Below are 16,184 nucleotides of genomic sequence, written 5' to 3'. Positions count from 1 at the left end.
GAACTTAACTATGTAACTGAGGATGACTTTTAACTCTCCTGAACGTCCTGTTTCTATGTCCAAAGTGCTGAGATTACAGGCATATGGCACAGCTGGCTTGTACTTCCATTAAAAATATTATTTATATATTTGAGAATGTCATACATTTATAGAATGTGTTTTGATAATATTTACCCCTCCCTTACTCTCCTTAATTCCTCTAAGACCCCTTCCCCACATTTCTCTTCAAATTTCAAGTCCTCTCTTATATTATTTCCTTTTTATAGTTGCATAACAATATGTAGTGCAGTTATACTTTAAGGTTTTGTTTTTATTGGTATGGACAATTGCTTCCTTTCCATACTTGCTTAGTTTTCTATGAACTTTTTGATAATTTTTTCCCAGGTGCTTTGAAAGCCCTGCAAAGCATCCATTGGTGTTTTCTATCTGCTCAACAGCTTCTGTTTGTTTTCCCCAAAGACCTTTTTTTTTTCCTGGAATCTGCTTTCCTGGTCCCATTAGACCTGCATAACTTTCATCCTGGGTCTTTTTTCTCTTAACTTTGTGTGTATGTGTTATATATACATTTTGTGTGACATTATTCTTGGGGAGACGTGATTAAATATCTACTCACTCCAGGTAGGGAACTAATGATAGACCAAAGTGAGGACACCACCAACACTGAGCTTGGTGAACCAATGAGAGGTTGCTTACAGGAGCATAAATAACTCAAAGGCAGCTGCATTGCAAAAAGCCCACCTCAGCATGAATGAGAGCTCATGAAAGCTGGAAACATAGAATTCACTGCACAGTCTTCAGGCAGTTCAATAGGTTGGAGAATGTCCTTTCCAGGCAGCTCAGTTCATCTAAGCCTGTTACAGGTGGCTTGGCTGTGTCTTTGATGCTAGGCAACTTGGGTGATCTGCCTTTTATAGGTAGCTCAGCTGATCTGAGAGTCTTCTAGGTATCCCTGCTAGTCTGAGAGTGTCTCTTAGCAGTTCTTATTGCTTCTGTATGCTTTGAGAGGAACTGTCTAGTAAATTTGTTCCATTTCAGAGACTTCCTGAAGCCTTTCTGAGCTTAATGATCTTTCATGAAGGATGGAATATTTCATCTCTTAAAATATTCTACTGTGTTGACTATGAGTAATAAAATGGAATTACAAGAGATTAAAAAAATCCTACTGTGGAGCTGGGCAGTAGGCACACACCTGTAATCCTAGCACTCAGAGAGGCAGAGTTAGGCAGAGCTCTGTGAGTTCAAGGCCAGCCTACTCTACAAAGCAAGTCCAAGACAGACAAGGCTACACAGAGAAACTCTTGTCTTGAAAAACATAAAACAAAACCAAACAAAAACCAAACCCCCCAAACCCTATTGTTTCATCTCCCCTTTAACGTTCTGTGTTTTAATTAACTTCTGTCCAAGATGGAGAGTTTTATCTCAGGAATTTGTTACACAGAACACATGTGCCTATGAGTACATACATATTGTCACTGTGTATATTGAGACTAGAGGTATATGTTGAGTATGTTCCTCAATCACTCCCCAGTCTATTTTTTGAGACAGATTTTTTTCGTGGAACCTGGGACTTTTGTATTGGGCTCAGGTGGCTGGCCCACAAACCTCATAAATCCTCCTGTTTGTACCCTCCCCCTCACTCAGGCAAGAACTGGGATTACAGATGTATGGTGCACCCAGGTCTTCTGTGGGTGCTGGGGACCTAAACTCTGGTCCTCGTGATTGTGTGGCAAGCACTTTACTGACTGAACTATCTCCCCTGTCCTCTTATACTGGGATTTTTTTTTTTTTTTTTACTGCTGTACAGTCTTTTTTGTTGTTGCCTGTCTATTTTAAGACAAGGTTTCCCGATGGAGACCAGGCTGGCTTTGAATTTGTCACAATCCTGCCTTTGCCTCTTGAGTGCCGAGATTACATGTGTGTACAATGACACCCAACAATATTGTTTTTCCTCTTTCTTATGTCATGTCTTATTTTTTGGTTTGCATCTTAATTTGCCTAGGGTACAATCTCCATTAGTTTCTTGAGGAAAGGTATCTAGGACACAATGGTTAAATTTTTGCAGAACTTTGATACTCACTGCAATCTTGAATTTGTGGCCATCCTCTTGCTTTTACCAATCAATTTCTGGGATTATAGGCATGAGCTACCATGCCTGTTGTAGGAAATCGATCTTTATGAGCCAAATTTAATGATCCTTTTAGCCTTTCTTTACTTCATTGTACTGAACACTTTTTAGGTCTTATCCATCTGAAAAGTAGTACTTCAAAATGTAGGGAATTTTCTTTATTTCTTTGAGTAACCCATCTGCTCTGTTTTCTGTGTTCTCTTCTTTTTCTACCTCCTTTCCTTTGAATCTTAGAGTTCATTGCTGCTTTTATAATCTCTAGCACTTTCTCAGCTCATATTTACCATCTTTTTTGCCTTTTTGTCATTGTGAAAAATTTCTGACTTAAATGACAAAACATTTGCTGATTCTCATCTATTTTCCTCTTAATTTTAAAACCATATTTGTTTCTTTAGTACCTTGTTGATTTTAGTAGTGTAAATCCATCCATCCACCTGGCTATCCATCCATTTGTTTGTCATCTGCCCCTTTTGGGATTTCTTCCTTTTTAATTTTGTATTTTATTGTAGAGGCTTTATTCAACTTGCCTGGTTCTTTCTTTCTTGGGTTCACTTCTGGTGATTGTAGGGATATCTCTCATGATTCTGTCAATCAAGATCAATAATATGGGACTATTACTTTCTCCAAAGAATGATTTTCAAATCTCCTGTCTGGTTTCTTATGTGCAAAGGCGACCAGAGGTCCTGTAATTAGTAATACAGATTTCCTAGTCTTTCTGGATCTATTTCTTCATTACCACCTTTGTGCAAAAGGTGGTATAAAAGTTTCAGTACTTTTATGACTCTGAGAAGAGCCTCCCATCACCTGGTAGAGGAAGGATACCAGACAGAGAAATTTCTTGGTAGGATGAAGGGTTGAATTTGTTTCTCTTTTTAAAAAGGAATAGTTATTTCATGAGTGTTTGCCTGCATGCATGTCTGTACACCACATGCGCATAGTGCCTGTGGAGGCCAGAAGAAGGCTTTGGATCCCCTGGGACTAGAGTTGAGGATGTGAGCCACCATGTGTGTGCTGGCAATTGGACCTGGGTCTTCTTCAAGAGCAGTTGGTGTTCTTAACTGCTTCCCCCTTTTGATGCACAGTCCTGCCATGTAGCTCAGGCTAGCCTAGATCATACTACGTATCCCAGACTAGTATCAAATTTATACTTCTGACTCAGTCTTTCAAGTGATGGTATTAGAAGCATGTATCCTTTACCACTTATTTCCCAGTTCTTTGTTCAGATTTTTAATCAAACACTGATTTTAGCCATGTACTTTATCATATTTCTGTCTTCTGCAGTATCATGTTCTATAGGAAGAATAATTTATTGAGTACACTGTAAAGGAGCAGTAGGCTGGGCAGAAATTAGAGTACTGTCTGCATTTCTTTTATACCTTCAAGCATGAGCCTTTCTTGGATTGTGTGGGGTGATAAACCTTGTATCTCTTCAGGTTCCTCTTGGTAGGCATTTTGGTTTTCAGACAAGATCTTGTTATGTAGGTTGGTTTTGAACTTTCTATGTTTCCGACTCTGTCCTTTAAGTGCCAAGATTATGTGCCACCACTCCCAGTTCATCCTTTTGTCTGGTTTGGTTTCTTTTTCCTTTTCTGTCTATGACTGCTTTAAGCATCCATGCATGCGTGTGTGTGCCAGGTACCAACAAAGGCCAGCTAAGGGCATTTGGGTTATGGTTGGTGAAAGTAAATACAGACTCAAGTAGGTGTCTAGTAGACAAATAAGGTGAAAGTTAACAGAGACTAAATCCTGTAGTGTAGTGAGAGGTCATTGTAGCTTCCTTTCCTTTTATTGTGGATGAGATGGGAAGCTGTTGAAAGTTGTGATGGGTAAGTGGTTGTCATCTGATTTGTTTTTAATAGGATCACTTGGGTTATGTGCATCTTCTCTCCCTCTAGTTCCCCTATTTCTTGAAATAGTCTCCCTTCTGCTTTCATGCATTAAAATAATCTGGATTTTATATATGAGAAAAAAAAATTTTCCTTTCTGAGTCTTATCCATTTTCTCACAAATGATATAATTTCATTATTCTTCATAGCTTAATAAAGCTCCATTGTGTATCGTATACCATATATTTTTTTTTTTGCCATCCCTCTGTTGATGGACATCTAGGTTGGTTTCACATTTTGGCTATTTTGAATAATGCAACAATAAACACAGTGATGCAGACATCTCTGGGTTATGCTGATTTGGAGTTCTTTGAGCAAATACCTTGTGTAATGGTATAGCAAATTCAATAATGCTAGTTTCAATTTTAAGTTTTTGAGGAACCATACTGAAATTCATAGTAGCAACACTAATTCAAACCCCCACCAACATGTGTAAGTCTTCCCATCCCTGACAGCATTTGTTGCTTGTTTTCTTGCTGATAACCATGCTGATGGGGTAAAGATGGAGTCTCAGTGTACTTTTAATTTGCATTTTTGTGGTAGCTAAGGATACTGAACATTATAAATATGAGTTTGGAGGACCCATATTTACTTTTTATTTATACTTTTGAGAACTGTCCAGTAAATTTGACCATTTATTGTGTGGTTATTCTTTGAGTGTTTAATATTTGAGTTTGTGGGAGGGATCCAAGATGGCGATACCAAGAGCACGCTGTGTCTGATGAGGACAGCAGTGACTGCACAGCGACCAGCAGACCAAACTGTGGGCCCTAAAACACCAGCAGTTGTTGTTTCCCAGGTGAGAGAAAACACCACAGTGAAGGAAGCAATCAGGTCCAATCTCAGTTTACCAACTAAACCCCGGGAAGAGTTCCCAGGTCCTGGCAGGCACTCAGTTGCCAGCCCAGAGACACTTGCCTGCATGCTCGACTCACCATCCCAGACAGAATTGTGCCTGAAAACACCAGACACTGGGTTTCTCTGTCAGGGGGAAACCCCACTGTGAAGGAAACATCAGGTCCAACTTCAGGGCACCCAGCCACCCCCCGCCAAGGAAAAGTTCCTGGGCTCCTACATTCAGTCACCAGGGAGGAGCCACTTGCCTGTGCCTATGTGATCTACCCAGCATCCCAGACTGAACTGTGGACCCCAAAGCACCACAGACTGGGTCTCCCTGTCGGGATGAAACCCCATGGTGAAGGACCAACCTCAGGATACCCAGATAATCCCTGGAAAATTCCCTCAGATCATGCAAGCTCAGAGCTCTAGCCTCCAGCCACACACCTGTGTACGGCTTTCACCTGCCACTAATTAACGCTTGGGTACTGGTACATAGAACTCCAACCCCAGACTTACAGAAGCCTGGGTCCCACGGGGTCAGTTCCCAGAAGCTGCTCCAAAGCGCAACCTGTCTCCCTAGCTAAACCAACCAAACCTCAGGGCTCCTTGGTTCTTCAAGAGGGCTGCACCCAGAAAACAGTGTATGAGCAGCAGCAGCTCACTAAATTCAGAGCAGGAAACCCAGTGGCAGGGAAGCTGTCTTCAGGACTTCTCCTGGTAAGAGGAGAGCCACTGGACTACCAAGGAGTCCAGTTACCTCACAAGACTATACACCTGAGGAGAGCTGTGGCAATTTCCTGAGAAGTACCGGCCATTTGGTGACCATACCCAAAAAGCTGAGGCGGCCTCCTTCAAGAACAACCATCTTCCTGCCAAGGATTCCAGCAGGCACCAGAGTATAACAGCTACAACTTGAGACAGCCAGATGGGTAGAGGCCAGCATTAAAGGATAGTCAACAAAAGCCAAAGCAATATGGCATCTCCAGAACCCAGATGTTCCGGGGCAGTTAGCCCTGGATACCCTAACATAAGTGAAATTCAAGAAGATGACCTTACATCTATGCTTAAGAAATGCTTAAGAAGAGGATAAAGGAGGAAACAAATAAAATATGAAAATAAATAGAAGAATATGAAGTAAAAAAGATTATGGTCGCCCGCAAAGAAATAGAGGAAGATAAAGTCAATTGGATTATGGCCATCTGTAAAGAAATACAGGATGATATAGCCAAGCAGTTTGTGGCCTTTAGAGAGGAAATAATTAAATCATTGAAAGAAATAAAATAGAGGAAAGTTCAAACAAAAGGTGAAGGAATTGAAGGAAAAGCAGAGAAATACAATCAAACAGGTGAAGGAAATCCACAAAACAGTTCAAGGTCTGAAGATAGAATTGGAAAAATTAAAGAAAACACAAATCGAGGAAATCATGGAGAGAAAGAACTTAGGGAAGAAAACAGGAATGACAGAGGTAAACATGATCAACAGACTACAAGAGACAGAAGAAAGAATCTCAAGGGTTGAAGATACAATGGAAGAAATCGATGTATCCGTCAAAGAAAGTGTTAAATCTAAAAAATTCCTGACACAAACCATCCAAGAAATTCAAGACAATATGAAAAGACAAAACCTAAGAATAATAGGAATAGAGGAAAAAGAAGATTCCCATCTCCGATGCCCAGAAAATATTTTCAACAAAATCATAGAAGGAAGTTTCCTCAATTTACAGGACAGGCCTATAAGCATAAAAGAGGCCTACAAAACACCTAATAGATTAGACCAGGAAAGAAAATCCTCCTGCCACATAATAATCAAAACAGTAAGTATATAGAACAAGGAAAAAAAATACTAAAAGCTTCAAGGGAAAAAGGCCAAGTAACATATAATGGCAAATCCATCAGAATCACACATGACTTCTCAATAGAGTCTATGAAAGCCAAAAGGGCCTAGACGGATATCATGCAGACCCTAAGGGAACACAGATGTCAGCCCAGGCTACTATCACCAGCAAAACTCTCAGTCATCATAGATGGAGAAAACAAGATATTCAACAACAAAAAGAAATATAAACAGTACCTACAATAAATCCAGCCTTACAGAATATACTGAGAGGAAAAATACAACCCAGGAAAGCTAACAACATCCAGGTAAACACAGGAAATAAATAAACTCACTACAGCAAAACTAAAAGTAGCCAAGCACACAAACATACTACCACAACCAATATCAAAATAAAAGGCTCTAATAGCCAGTGGTCATTAATCTCTCTCAACATCAGTGGACTCAACTCTCCAATAAGATGACACAGACTAACAGAATGGATATATAAACCAGATACAACAAACTGTTGCATACAAGAACACACCTAAGTCATAAAGATAGACATTACCTGAGATTGAAGGGCTGGAAGACAGTTTTCCAAGCAAAAAGACCCAAGAAGCAAGCAGCAGTAGCCATTCTAATTTCTAATAAAATAGACTTTTAACTAAAATTAACCAAAAGTGATAGGGAAGGTCATTTCATACTCATCAAAGGAAAATTCCACCAAGAAGACATCACAATTCTAAACATCTATGCCCCAAATACAAAGGAACCCACACTTGTAAAAGAAACATTAATAAAACTGAAACCACACATAGATCCCCACACATTAAGAGTGGGCGACTTCAACACCCCACTCTCAACAAAGGACAGGTCAATAAAACAGAAACTAAACTATGACCATGTAGGCTTCATCCCAGGTGTGCAGGGATTGTTCAGTATTCAGAAATCCATCAATGTCACCCACCATATTGAAGAAACCACGGCACTAACAGATGTCATGAATCAAATGGACCTAACAGACATCTACAGAACCTTTCACCCAAACACAAAGACTGTTCTTTCTCGGCACCTTATGGAAACTTCTCCAAAATTATAGAACATATAGTTGGTTACAAAGCAAACCTCAACATATACAAGAAGATTGAAATAATCCCTTGTTTCCTATCAGACCACCATGGAATAAAGCTGGACATCAACAACAACAGAAATAAAAAAAAATCCTACACACACATGAAAACAGAACAACTCACTACTCAAAGAGAGCTAGCTCAGGGAAGAAAGAAAGAAAATAAAGGCTACCTAGAATTCAATGAAATGAAAGCACAACACACTCAAACTTATGGGACACAATGAAAGCAGTGTTAAGAGGAAAGTTTGTAGCACTAAGTGCCTTCATAAAGAAATTCAAAACATCTCATACAAGCAACTTAGTGGCATACCTGAAAGCACTAGTACAAAAGGAGCAGACACACTCAAGAGAAGTAGATGGCTGGAAATAATCAAACTCAAGGCTGAAATCAATAAACTAGAAACACAGAGAATAATTCAAAGAATCAACACAACCAAGAGCTGGTTCTTCGAGAAAATAAACAAGATGGACAAACCCTTAGCCAACCTAACTAAAAGGCAGAGGGACACTATCCAAATCAACAAATCAGAAATGAAAAGGACACTGAGAAATCCAAACAATCATTAGGTCTTACTTCAAAAGCTTAAATGCCACAAAGTTTGAAAATCTAAATGAAATGGACAGTTTTCTTGATGGATTCCACTTACCCAAGCTGAAGCAAGACCAGGTAAATAAATTAAATAGTCCAGTATCCCCTAAGAAAATAGAAGCAGTCATCAAAAGTCTCCCATCCAAAAAAAAGTTGAGAGCCAGATGGCTTCCACGCAGAATTCTACCACACCTTCAAAGAAGACCCAACACCAATACTCCTCAATCTTTTCCACAAAATAGAAACAGAAGGAACATTACCAAACTAATTCTATGAAACTATAATAACCTTGATACTTAAACTGCACAAAGACTCAACAAAGAAGGGAATTTCAGGCCAATCACCCTTGAACATTGATGTAAAAATACTTAGTAAAATACTTGCAAAAGGAATTCAAGAACGCATCAAAGATATCATCCACCATGACTAAGTAGGCTTCATCCCAGGTATGTAGGGGTTATTCAATATATGAAAATCCACCATATAAACAAACTGAAAGAAAAAAAAATATGATCTCCTTCGATGCTGAAAAAGCATTGGATAAAATCCAAAACTCATTCATGTTTAAAGTCCTGGAGAGATCAGGGATACAAAGCACTGACCTAAACATAGTAAAGGCAATATACAACAAGCCTATATCCAAAATCAAACTAAATGGAGAAAATCTTAAATCAATCCCACTGAAATTGGGGACAAGGCAAGGCTACCCACTCTCTCCATATCTCTTCAACATAGTATTTGAGATCAGGAATACAAGGCACATACCTAAACATAGTATTCAGCAAGCTTATAGCCAACCTCAAACTAAATGGAGAAAAACTTACATCAATCCCACAGAAATCAGGGAAAATGCAAGGCTGGGCACTTTCTCCTTATCTCTTGAACACAGATCCCGAAGTTCTAGCTAGAGCCATAAGACAACTAAAGGAGATCAAAGGGATATGAATCGGAAAGGAAGAAGTCAAAATATCAGTATTTTCAGATGATATGATAGTATATATGAGTGACTCCAAAAATTCTTCAAGAAAACACTTTCAGCTGATAATCACCTTCAGCAAAGTGGCTGGATACAAAATTAACTCAAAAAGTTTTGAAGCCCTCCTGTATACAAAAGATAAACGGTCTGAGAAAGAAATTAGGGACACAGCACCCTTCAAAATAGCCACAAATAACATGAATACCTTGGTATAATTCTAACCAAGCAAATGAAAGAACTGTTTGAAAGAAAGTTCAAGTCTCTGAAGAAAGAAACTGAAGAAGATATCAGAAGATGGGACTATCTCCCATGGTCACCGATCAGTAGGATTAACATAGTGAAAATGGCCATCCTACCAAAAGCAATCTACAGATTCAGTGCAATTCCCGTCTAATTACCAATTGCTGAATCTTGATGTTGCACTATTCCTAATTTTCTGAGAAAGCACCAGATCAATTTCCAAAGTGGTTGTACAAGTTTACATTCCTACCTCCAATGGTGGTTAAATAGAAGAACTGGAGATAGGGGATATATTAAGTTCTTATGAGTTTGGCTACAGTGTGAAAAAAGACACAGAGAATTAGGTAATAGGGAATATGGATTCAAGAATTTTTTTTTTTTGAGACAGGGTCTCCTGTAGCCCAGGCTGGTGTCAAACTCACTGCATAGCTGACAATAACCTTGAATTCTTGGTCCTCCTTCTTTCTCACAAGTTCTGGGATTACAAGCGTGATGCCTGCCTGACATTTCTTTTTCTTTCTTTTAAACATTTTAAAGAAAGATTTGTTTAATTATGTGTGTGGTTTTGCCTGCATGCATGTATGTGTACCATGTGCATGCCTGATGCCCACAGAGGCCAGGAAACAGTATTAGATCACCTGTTACTGAGTTACAGATAGTTATAACCTGTCAGCTTGGTGCTGGGAACCAAGCGAAGATCCTGTGGGAGTACAGTCAGTGTTCTTAACCACTGATCCATTTCTCCAGCCCCTGCTTGTTTTTGAAAGAGAAAGAGTGAGAGAATGCTTGTCTGTTAATGGGAATGGTCTGGCACTAAGGCAGAAAATGATATTTCTGGGTTTAAAAAGAGAATTGTTAGAACAATGGACTTAAATAACTATACATGTTCTTTCTCCTTTATTTCATCTGAGTGGGATTTCTAGGTATTCTGCTATTTTAATGAGAACATCTATTGAGTCTTAATACCTAAGTGTTCTCATAAAAACAGAAGTCACTCTTCATTTTACAATGGTCATAGATTGTTGAATTGTAGTTTGTATTTCCTTAAACATAATTTCCACATGAGGTTTAATTTTTTTCAACTATCATCTTTTCAAGAGCTCTGACATTTGAATCTTGCTTCTAAAAAGCATCCCTTTTTAACAAGAAAGTAAGTAACATTTGAACTGGTCCTATTTCAAAAATACCAACCCTAAGATGTGAAAAATATGTTCAGTGTAGTTAAACATATCTTCTATATAGGAAATGACAGAAGTGATAAAGTGTAGCCTCCTCTGATCTCATCTTTGCAGGTGGCACTATTTCTTAGTATAACTTCCCCTTCCCTAGATAATATGGGAAATGTCGTAGACCTAGATTTTATGTGATGTGAGAATAAAAGAGCTGTAAATCAGATAGTGTGTTCTATTTTAGTACCAAGTGGCTTCTGTTTGAAAAGTTTTGCTTTATTGATTTTTTTTTGGTTTGGATTTATGGATCAAGCCTAGAGCTTTGTGCATATAACCATGTCCTCTACCAATGATCTGCATCACCGATTTTTACTTTAAGGGAGTGAGATCATTGCACAAAATAGAATTGTATTCAACTTGTTTTTTCTGGGAGAAAATGGAAGATCAGAAAAACCTATACTAAATTTGGCATCTGACTGTATGTTACAAAAATGATAGGCTTGTTATAAGTAAGAACAAATGACAGCAGTTTAGTAAGGTATTAGTAAATAATGCTAGAAATAATCCACAAAATTAGAAGTTTGTTATATTCACTATCACATACAGAATAACCTAAGATCTTTCATCTAAATATGTTATTTATTTATTCATTGATATCTACTTTCAAAACTGTTATTGAACATATGTATGTGCCAGATGAAGCATATAATATAAGCCTTAATGAAACATAGAGTTTAGAATATAAATAATGGTGATGTCTTCCATAAGGTCATAGGGCAAAGGTTGGCTGAGTATCCCCAGTAAGCCTGGAACTCAGGATCCTTCTACTTCAGCCTCCTAAGTGCTAGGATTATAAATATGTGTTTACACAACTGTCGAAAGAGCATGTTTTATGTCACTTTTCTTCTTAGGGCTGCTTAAATAAATTACCACAGGCCAGAGATACAAACAACAGAGGTTTAGTTCCTTCCTGTCTGGAATATATAAGTTTAAGATAAGGGTCTGGCAGGTTTGTTTTTTTCTCAGGCCTATGAGTATCTTTCTTCTGTGGGCCCACATGCTCTTTATTCTGAATATTTAGCCCTTGTGTTTTTCTATGTGTTCACATTTCTCAGTCTTCTTTATTTTCTTCTTCATGTTGTTCTTCCTCCCCTTCTTCCCCCTTCTTTCTCTAGAAAGAAATTCTTCCTTCTAGACAGAGTCCCATGTAGCCCAAGCTAGCTTCAAACTTGTTTTGTAGACAAGGATGACCTTGAACTTCTGATCCTTCTGCTTCTACCTCCCAAGTGCTGATATTACAAGTATGTGCTAACATGCCCTGTTTTTATGCAGTGCTGGAGTTGGAAAATCCTGTACTTCCTGCATACCAGGCAAGCAGTCTACCAGATGAGTTGTATTCCTACCCCTACCTCTACTCTTTTTATAAAGATGCTGGTCAGATAAGATTAACTGTCCTTAATGGCTTCTTTTAATTTAATCACCTTTTAATTTTATGTACTTGGGCTGGAAAGATGGCTCAGTTGTTAAGAGCACTGGCTGTTCTTCCAGTGGTCCTTAGTTCAATTCCCAGCAACCACATGGTGGCTCATAACCATCTGTAGTGAAATCTGTTGCCATCTTCTGGTGCACAGGCACACATGCAGGCAGAACAGGTATAAATAATAAATAACCATTTTGAGATTCTCACTAGTTAGCCTGGAATGATGTTAAGTTTCAGATTCTCTGACCTCAGCCTCTTGAATTTTCACAGTATGATGACTTCCATGGCCGGCTTCCTTACCTCATTAAAGATGTGTTTCCAAATGCAGTCATATTCTGAGAATCTGGGGGTAAAGGCTTCAACATACACATTTTGGGAACATAATGTAGCCTTGGACAATGACCCAGAATGAATAATTTGTTGTTGGACTTGTTGCTTCTGCCTATATTTGATATAAGTTTCTTCTTAGTACTGTAAAGTATTCCTTCGACAGTCTTCAGTTGAACCCTATCTTCTGTTTCATGAAGGTGGATAACGGCATGAGCTCACAGTTCGAACCAATAGCCAAGGACACACAATGGCTATTGTCACTTTTCATTCCCAGGAATTAAGTCAGGTTAGCCTAGCAGGATAAGCCACTTCTGTAGTACCTCTATACAATGCTCCAGTTAATTTAGTTTTAGAGCAGATGGCAGATACTACACATCTATAGAATATTTGTATACATTAGAGAGCAGGTTTGAGGACAAAGAAGAGTTGGTAAGAATATAATATAATTTAACCGTACGAGTGGCATAATCAAATCACAAAGACTGGCTAGGTTACCCCAGATAATTATCATATGTGGATTCCTGAATATTTTCACAAGAACTTTGCTCATAGTAGTAGATTCTACTGAATCCAAAAGCTATTTCCATAGAGTTTTACATGTCCAACTTTTATCATCTAAATACTTCACACACTCTGCTAGTATAGTAGTGAGCAAAGCAGCCTTCCCAATTATGCTTTACAATTTGAAATGTACTTAAACGCTTTCAGACTGTGTTCTAATTTGCTATCTGTTGCTGTGATTATGGCTCACAGTGCAGCAAGACAAGGAGTCAGAGCAAGAATTTGAGGCAGGAACCTAGGTAATAATTGAAGTAGAAGTCGTGGAGGAATGCTGATTACTGGCTTGCTCTCTGTGGTTTGTTTATTTTGCTTTTATTTTATCCATGTGTGTATATGCACCCCATGTGTGCCTGGTATATAGGAAGGTCAGAAGAGGTCTTTGGATCCTCTGAGACTGGAGTTACAGACAGTTGCAAGCCACCACGTGAATGCTGGGAATCAAGCCAGCATTTGGTCCTTTGTAATAGCAACAAATGCTCTTAACCACAAACTCAGCTCACCCTACAGCCTTCAGTTTGCTTTCTTGTACACCTAAGGACCACTTTATGCAGGATGACACCACCCACAGTGGGCTGGGCTTTCTCAAAACAACCATCAGTTGAGAAAATATCCAGTAGACATGCCCACAGGCCAGTCTTATGAGGCAATTCCTCAACTGAGGCTCATTCTTCCTAGATTACTCCATCATGTGTCCTGTTGACAAAACAACAAAACCCCAACCAGAACAGATAGTCTCATATGGCAACAGCCCTATACCTAGTTGATTATCTCAACCCATTTATAAAGTAGGTTTGAGAAGAATGTTATCACCTTCATTTTATAGATTAACAAATGGAGGCATAGTCAACACGGAAGTTAAAGAGCCAGTTAACTACAAAGCTAGGATTTGACTCCTTTGATTCCTGGACTGGTCCTTTAAATTCTATAGCTTTGACATGGTTTATAACCCCTTGTCTGTGTGCCAAGCTAGTCTATAGTGATTAGCAATATTAGAATTATAATATGTTCTGGAGTAAAAAAAAATAGTTACCATTTCATTATTATTATTTTGCATTTAACTGGGTGTCAGAGAACAACTTGTGTGTCAGTTCTCTCCTTCCATCATATGGATTCAGGTCATTCAGCTAGATGGCAAGCACCTTTACCTACTTAGCCATCTTGCTGTCACACCATGCTCTCTCTTTTCTGTTTCCTGGTTTATTTTTTAGGACTCATGTCTTTTGAGGTGATATTTGAGTGGGTGGATGGGATAGCAAAAACAGAGAAACACGAAAGGATTTGAAAGGTTATTTTCTGTGCATGATGGGACAGAAGCTTAGTTTAGCTCCTTATTTATAAGAATAACTTACTTTCTTTGGAGAACTATTAGAGGCTCAAACTAGAGAAATTGCCAGTTCTAATGTACGAGATTTGTCAAAAGCTGAAAAAAACCAAACAGAGATGTGAAAATAGCCCGTTTTTTTTTTCTGTCCTGCTGTCCTGTAGTCCTGCAGAACATTGCTTTATGCTAAGTGTTATTCATAATAGGATTTGAGAAATATGTCATCTTGTCTGACTACCAAGGGGCTGGTTACTGCAGCTAATGGCAAGAGAATTTGTCAGAGACGAGTCTTTGCTTGACACTTGACTTCATGTTCTGGGCAGGAGGAGCTCTGTGTTCAGAAGGTGACCTTGAAAGACTTTTTCACTAAAGACCTTGGAATGGTCTATGAGTTGACCCCACTATATTTCCAGGAAAGGTAAGCCTGGAGCAGCCAGACAGGAAGTAGGAGGCTGCAGGCTTGCATAGCCTGGGTTTGAGGTTTGCTTACTGAGAGTGGAGGCTAGTTAGACCTGCCTTTCATACATCAGTCATATCTGGGATCTCAGACTAGAATAGAAAAGTGATGTGAGGTATGGTGGCCTTTAACTTCTCAAAATCAAAACAAAAACAATGTAAAATGAGATTGTATGTATGCACTGCCATCTGTGAAGAATGCAACTTATACAGAAGTCTCAGGGCCATGGTGAGGAAGCTGTGAGTCCCAGATGAGAGGCTTGGGCTGCCTCTTCCAACCAAGCATTGAGAGGTATAATGGTCTGTCATTCTAGATGGTTGTTGGGACTTGAGTTCAGGACGTTTGGAAGATGCTCTTAACCTCTGAGCTGTCTCTCTATCCCCTTGTTTGTTTTATCATTCTAAAATCTTGTTTTCCTTTATTCTTTCCTAGCACCATGACTAGTTATAGCTATCAGCAGTCCCACTACCAGCTCTTGTTGAGGGAACCCGACATCTTTGAAGATCTCCTGGGCTTGAAGAACCACATCTCTCCAGATGCTTTCACCCAGATTAATACCACTGGTGCAGAGATGCTGTATCAGACCATCGGGGAGTTGAATGAAGTGAACTCAGATAGTATTCTGCTGGACATTTCCTAAGGAACGGGCAAGTGGCCACCCTAGAAAGAGTCTGTTGTCTAACTGTCAAATGCCATCTACCCAGAACTTAGGGTTTTTTTCAGTGGGGGTGGGGGTGGGGTGGGAAGGATAGTGGTGATGGTGTAAATAGAACCATGTTGGTTTAAAACACAGAAATAATCTTTTATTTCTTTCTTCTGCAAGTGTGATGGTCCTCTGTCTGGCTCAGCGTGTCTCCCTGGTCCTTGGCACTGAGCTGGTGGAGCCAGCAGGAGAGGGTGCCCGGTGGACTGCAGCCTCCAATGGTACCTAGATCAGAATCAGAGGAAAAGTATAGAGATGGAGTTGAGGGCCTTCAGATATAGCTCAATGACAGACTGCTTGCTTAGCATGTGTGAGGCCCAGGGGCCCATTACTAGCACCTTAAAAACAAACAAACAAACAAACAAACAGAAATGCAGTTGTTTTTTTATGCAAAGAGCAGACCTATTGTATCTCTAACTTATAGGAAGGCAGAGTTATAGAGTAGCCATAGATGGATCTTGATGTTTTCTAGAAGGGGTCCTAATAACTATTTCTCTTTTCATTCCAGAGAAGAGCCCAAGGCAAGTACAAGCCTAGTTGGTAGGAAGGGAAATGATAAA

General features: G+C 39.2%; 1 protein-coding gene across 1 annotated transcript in view; it reads left to right on the top strand.

Moving 5' to 3' along the window:
- Window positions 1-16,184, top strand: part of Trmt2b (tRNA methyltransferase 2 homolog B) — a 76,571-nt gene that overhangs the window by 25,074 nt on the left and 35,313 nt on the right. The window contains 4 exon segments of the mRNA XM_060374775.1: window positions 12,722-12,868; window positions 14,788-14,882; window positions 15,354-15,572; window positions 15,745-15,871. Coding sequence (XP_060230758.1) covers window positions 12,722-12,868; window positions 14,788-14,882; window positions 15,354-15,572; window positions 15,745-15,871 — 588 coding nt within the window.

This window comes from Meriones unguiculatus, chromosome X (genome assembly GCF_030254825.1).
Source record: "Meriones unguiculatus strain TT.TT164.6M chromosome X, Bangor_MerUng_6.1, whole genome shotgun sequence".
Lineage (NCBI taxonomy): Eukaryota > Metazoa > Chordata > Mammalia > Rodentia > Muridae > Meriones > Meriones unguiculatus.
Note: the sequence above shows the minus strand (reverse complement) of the source record. Positions and strands in the feature narration are given on the sequence as shown.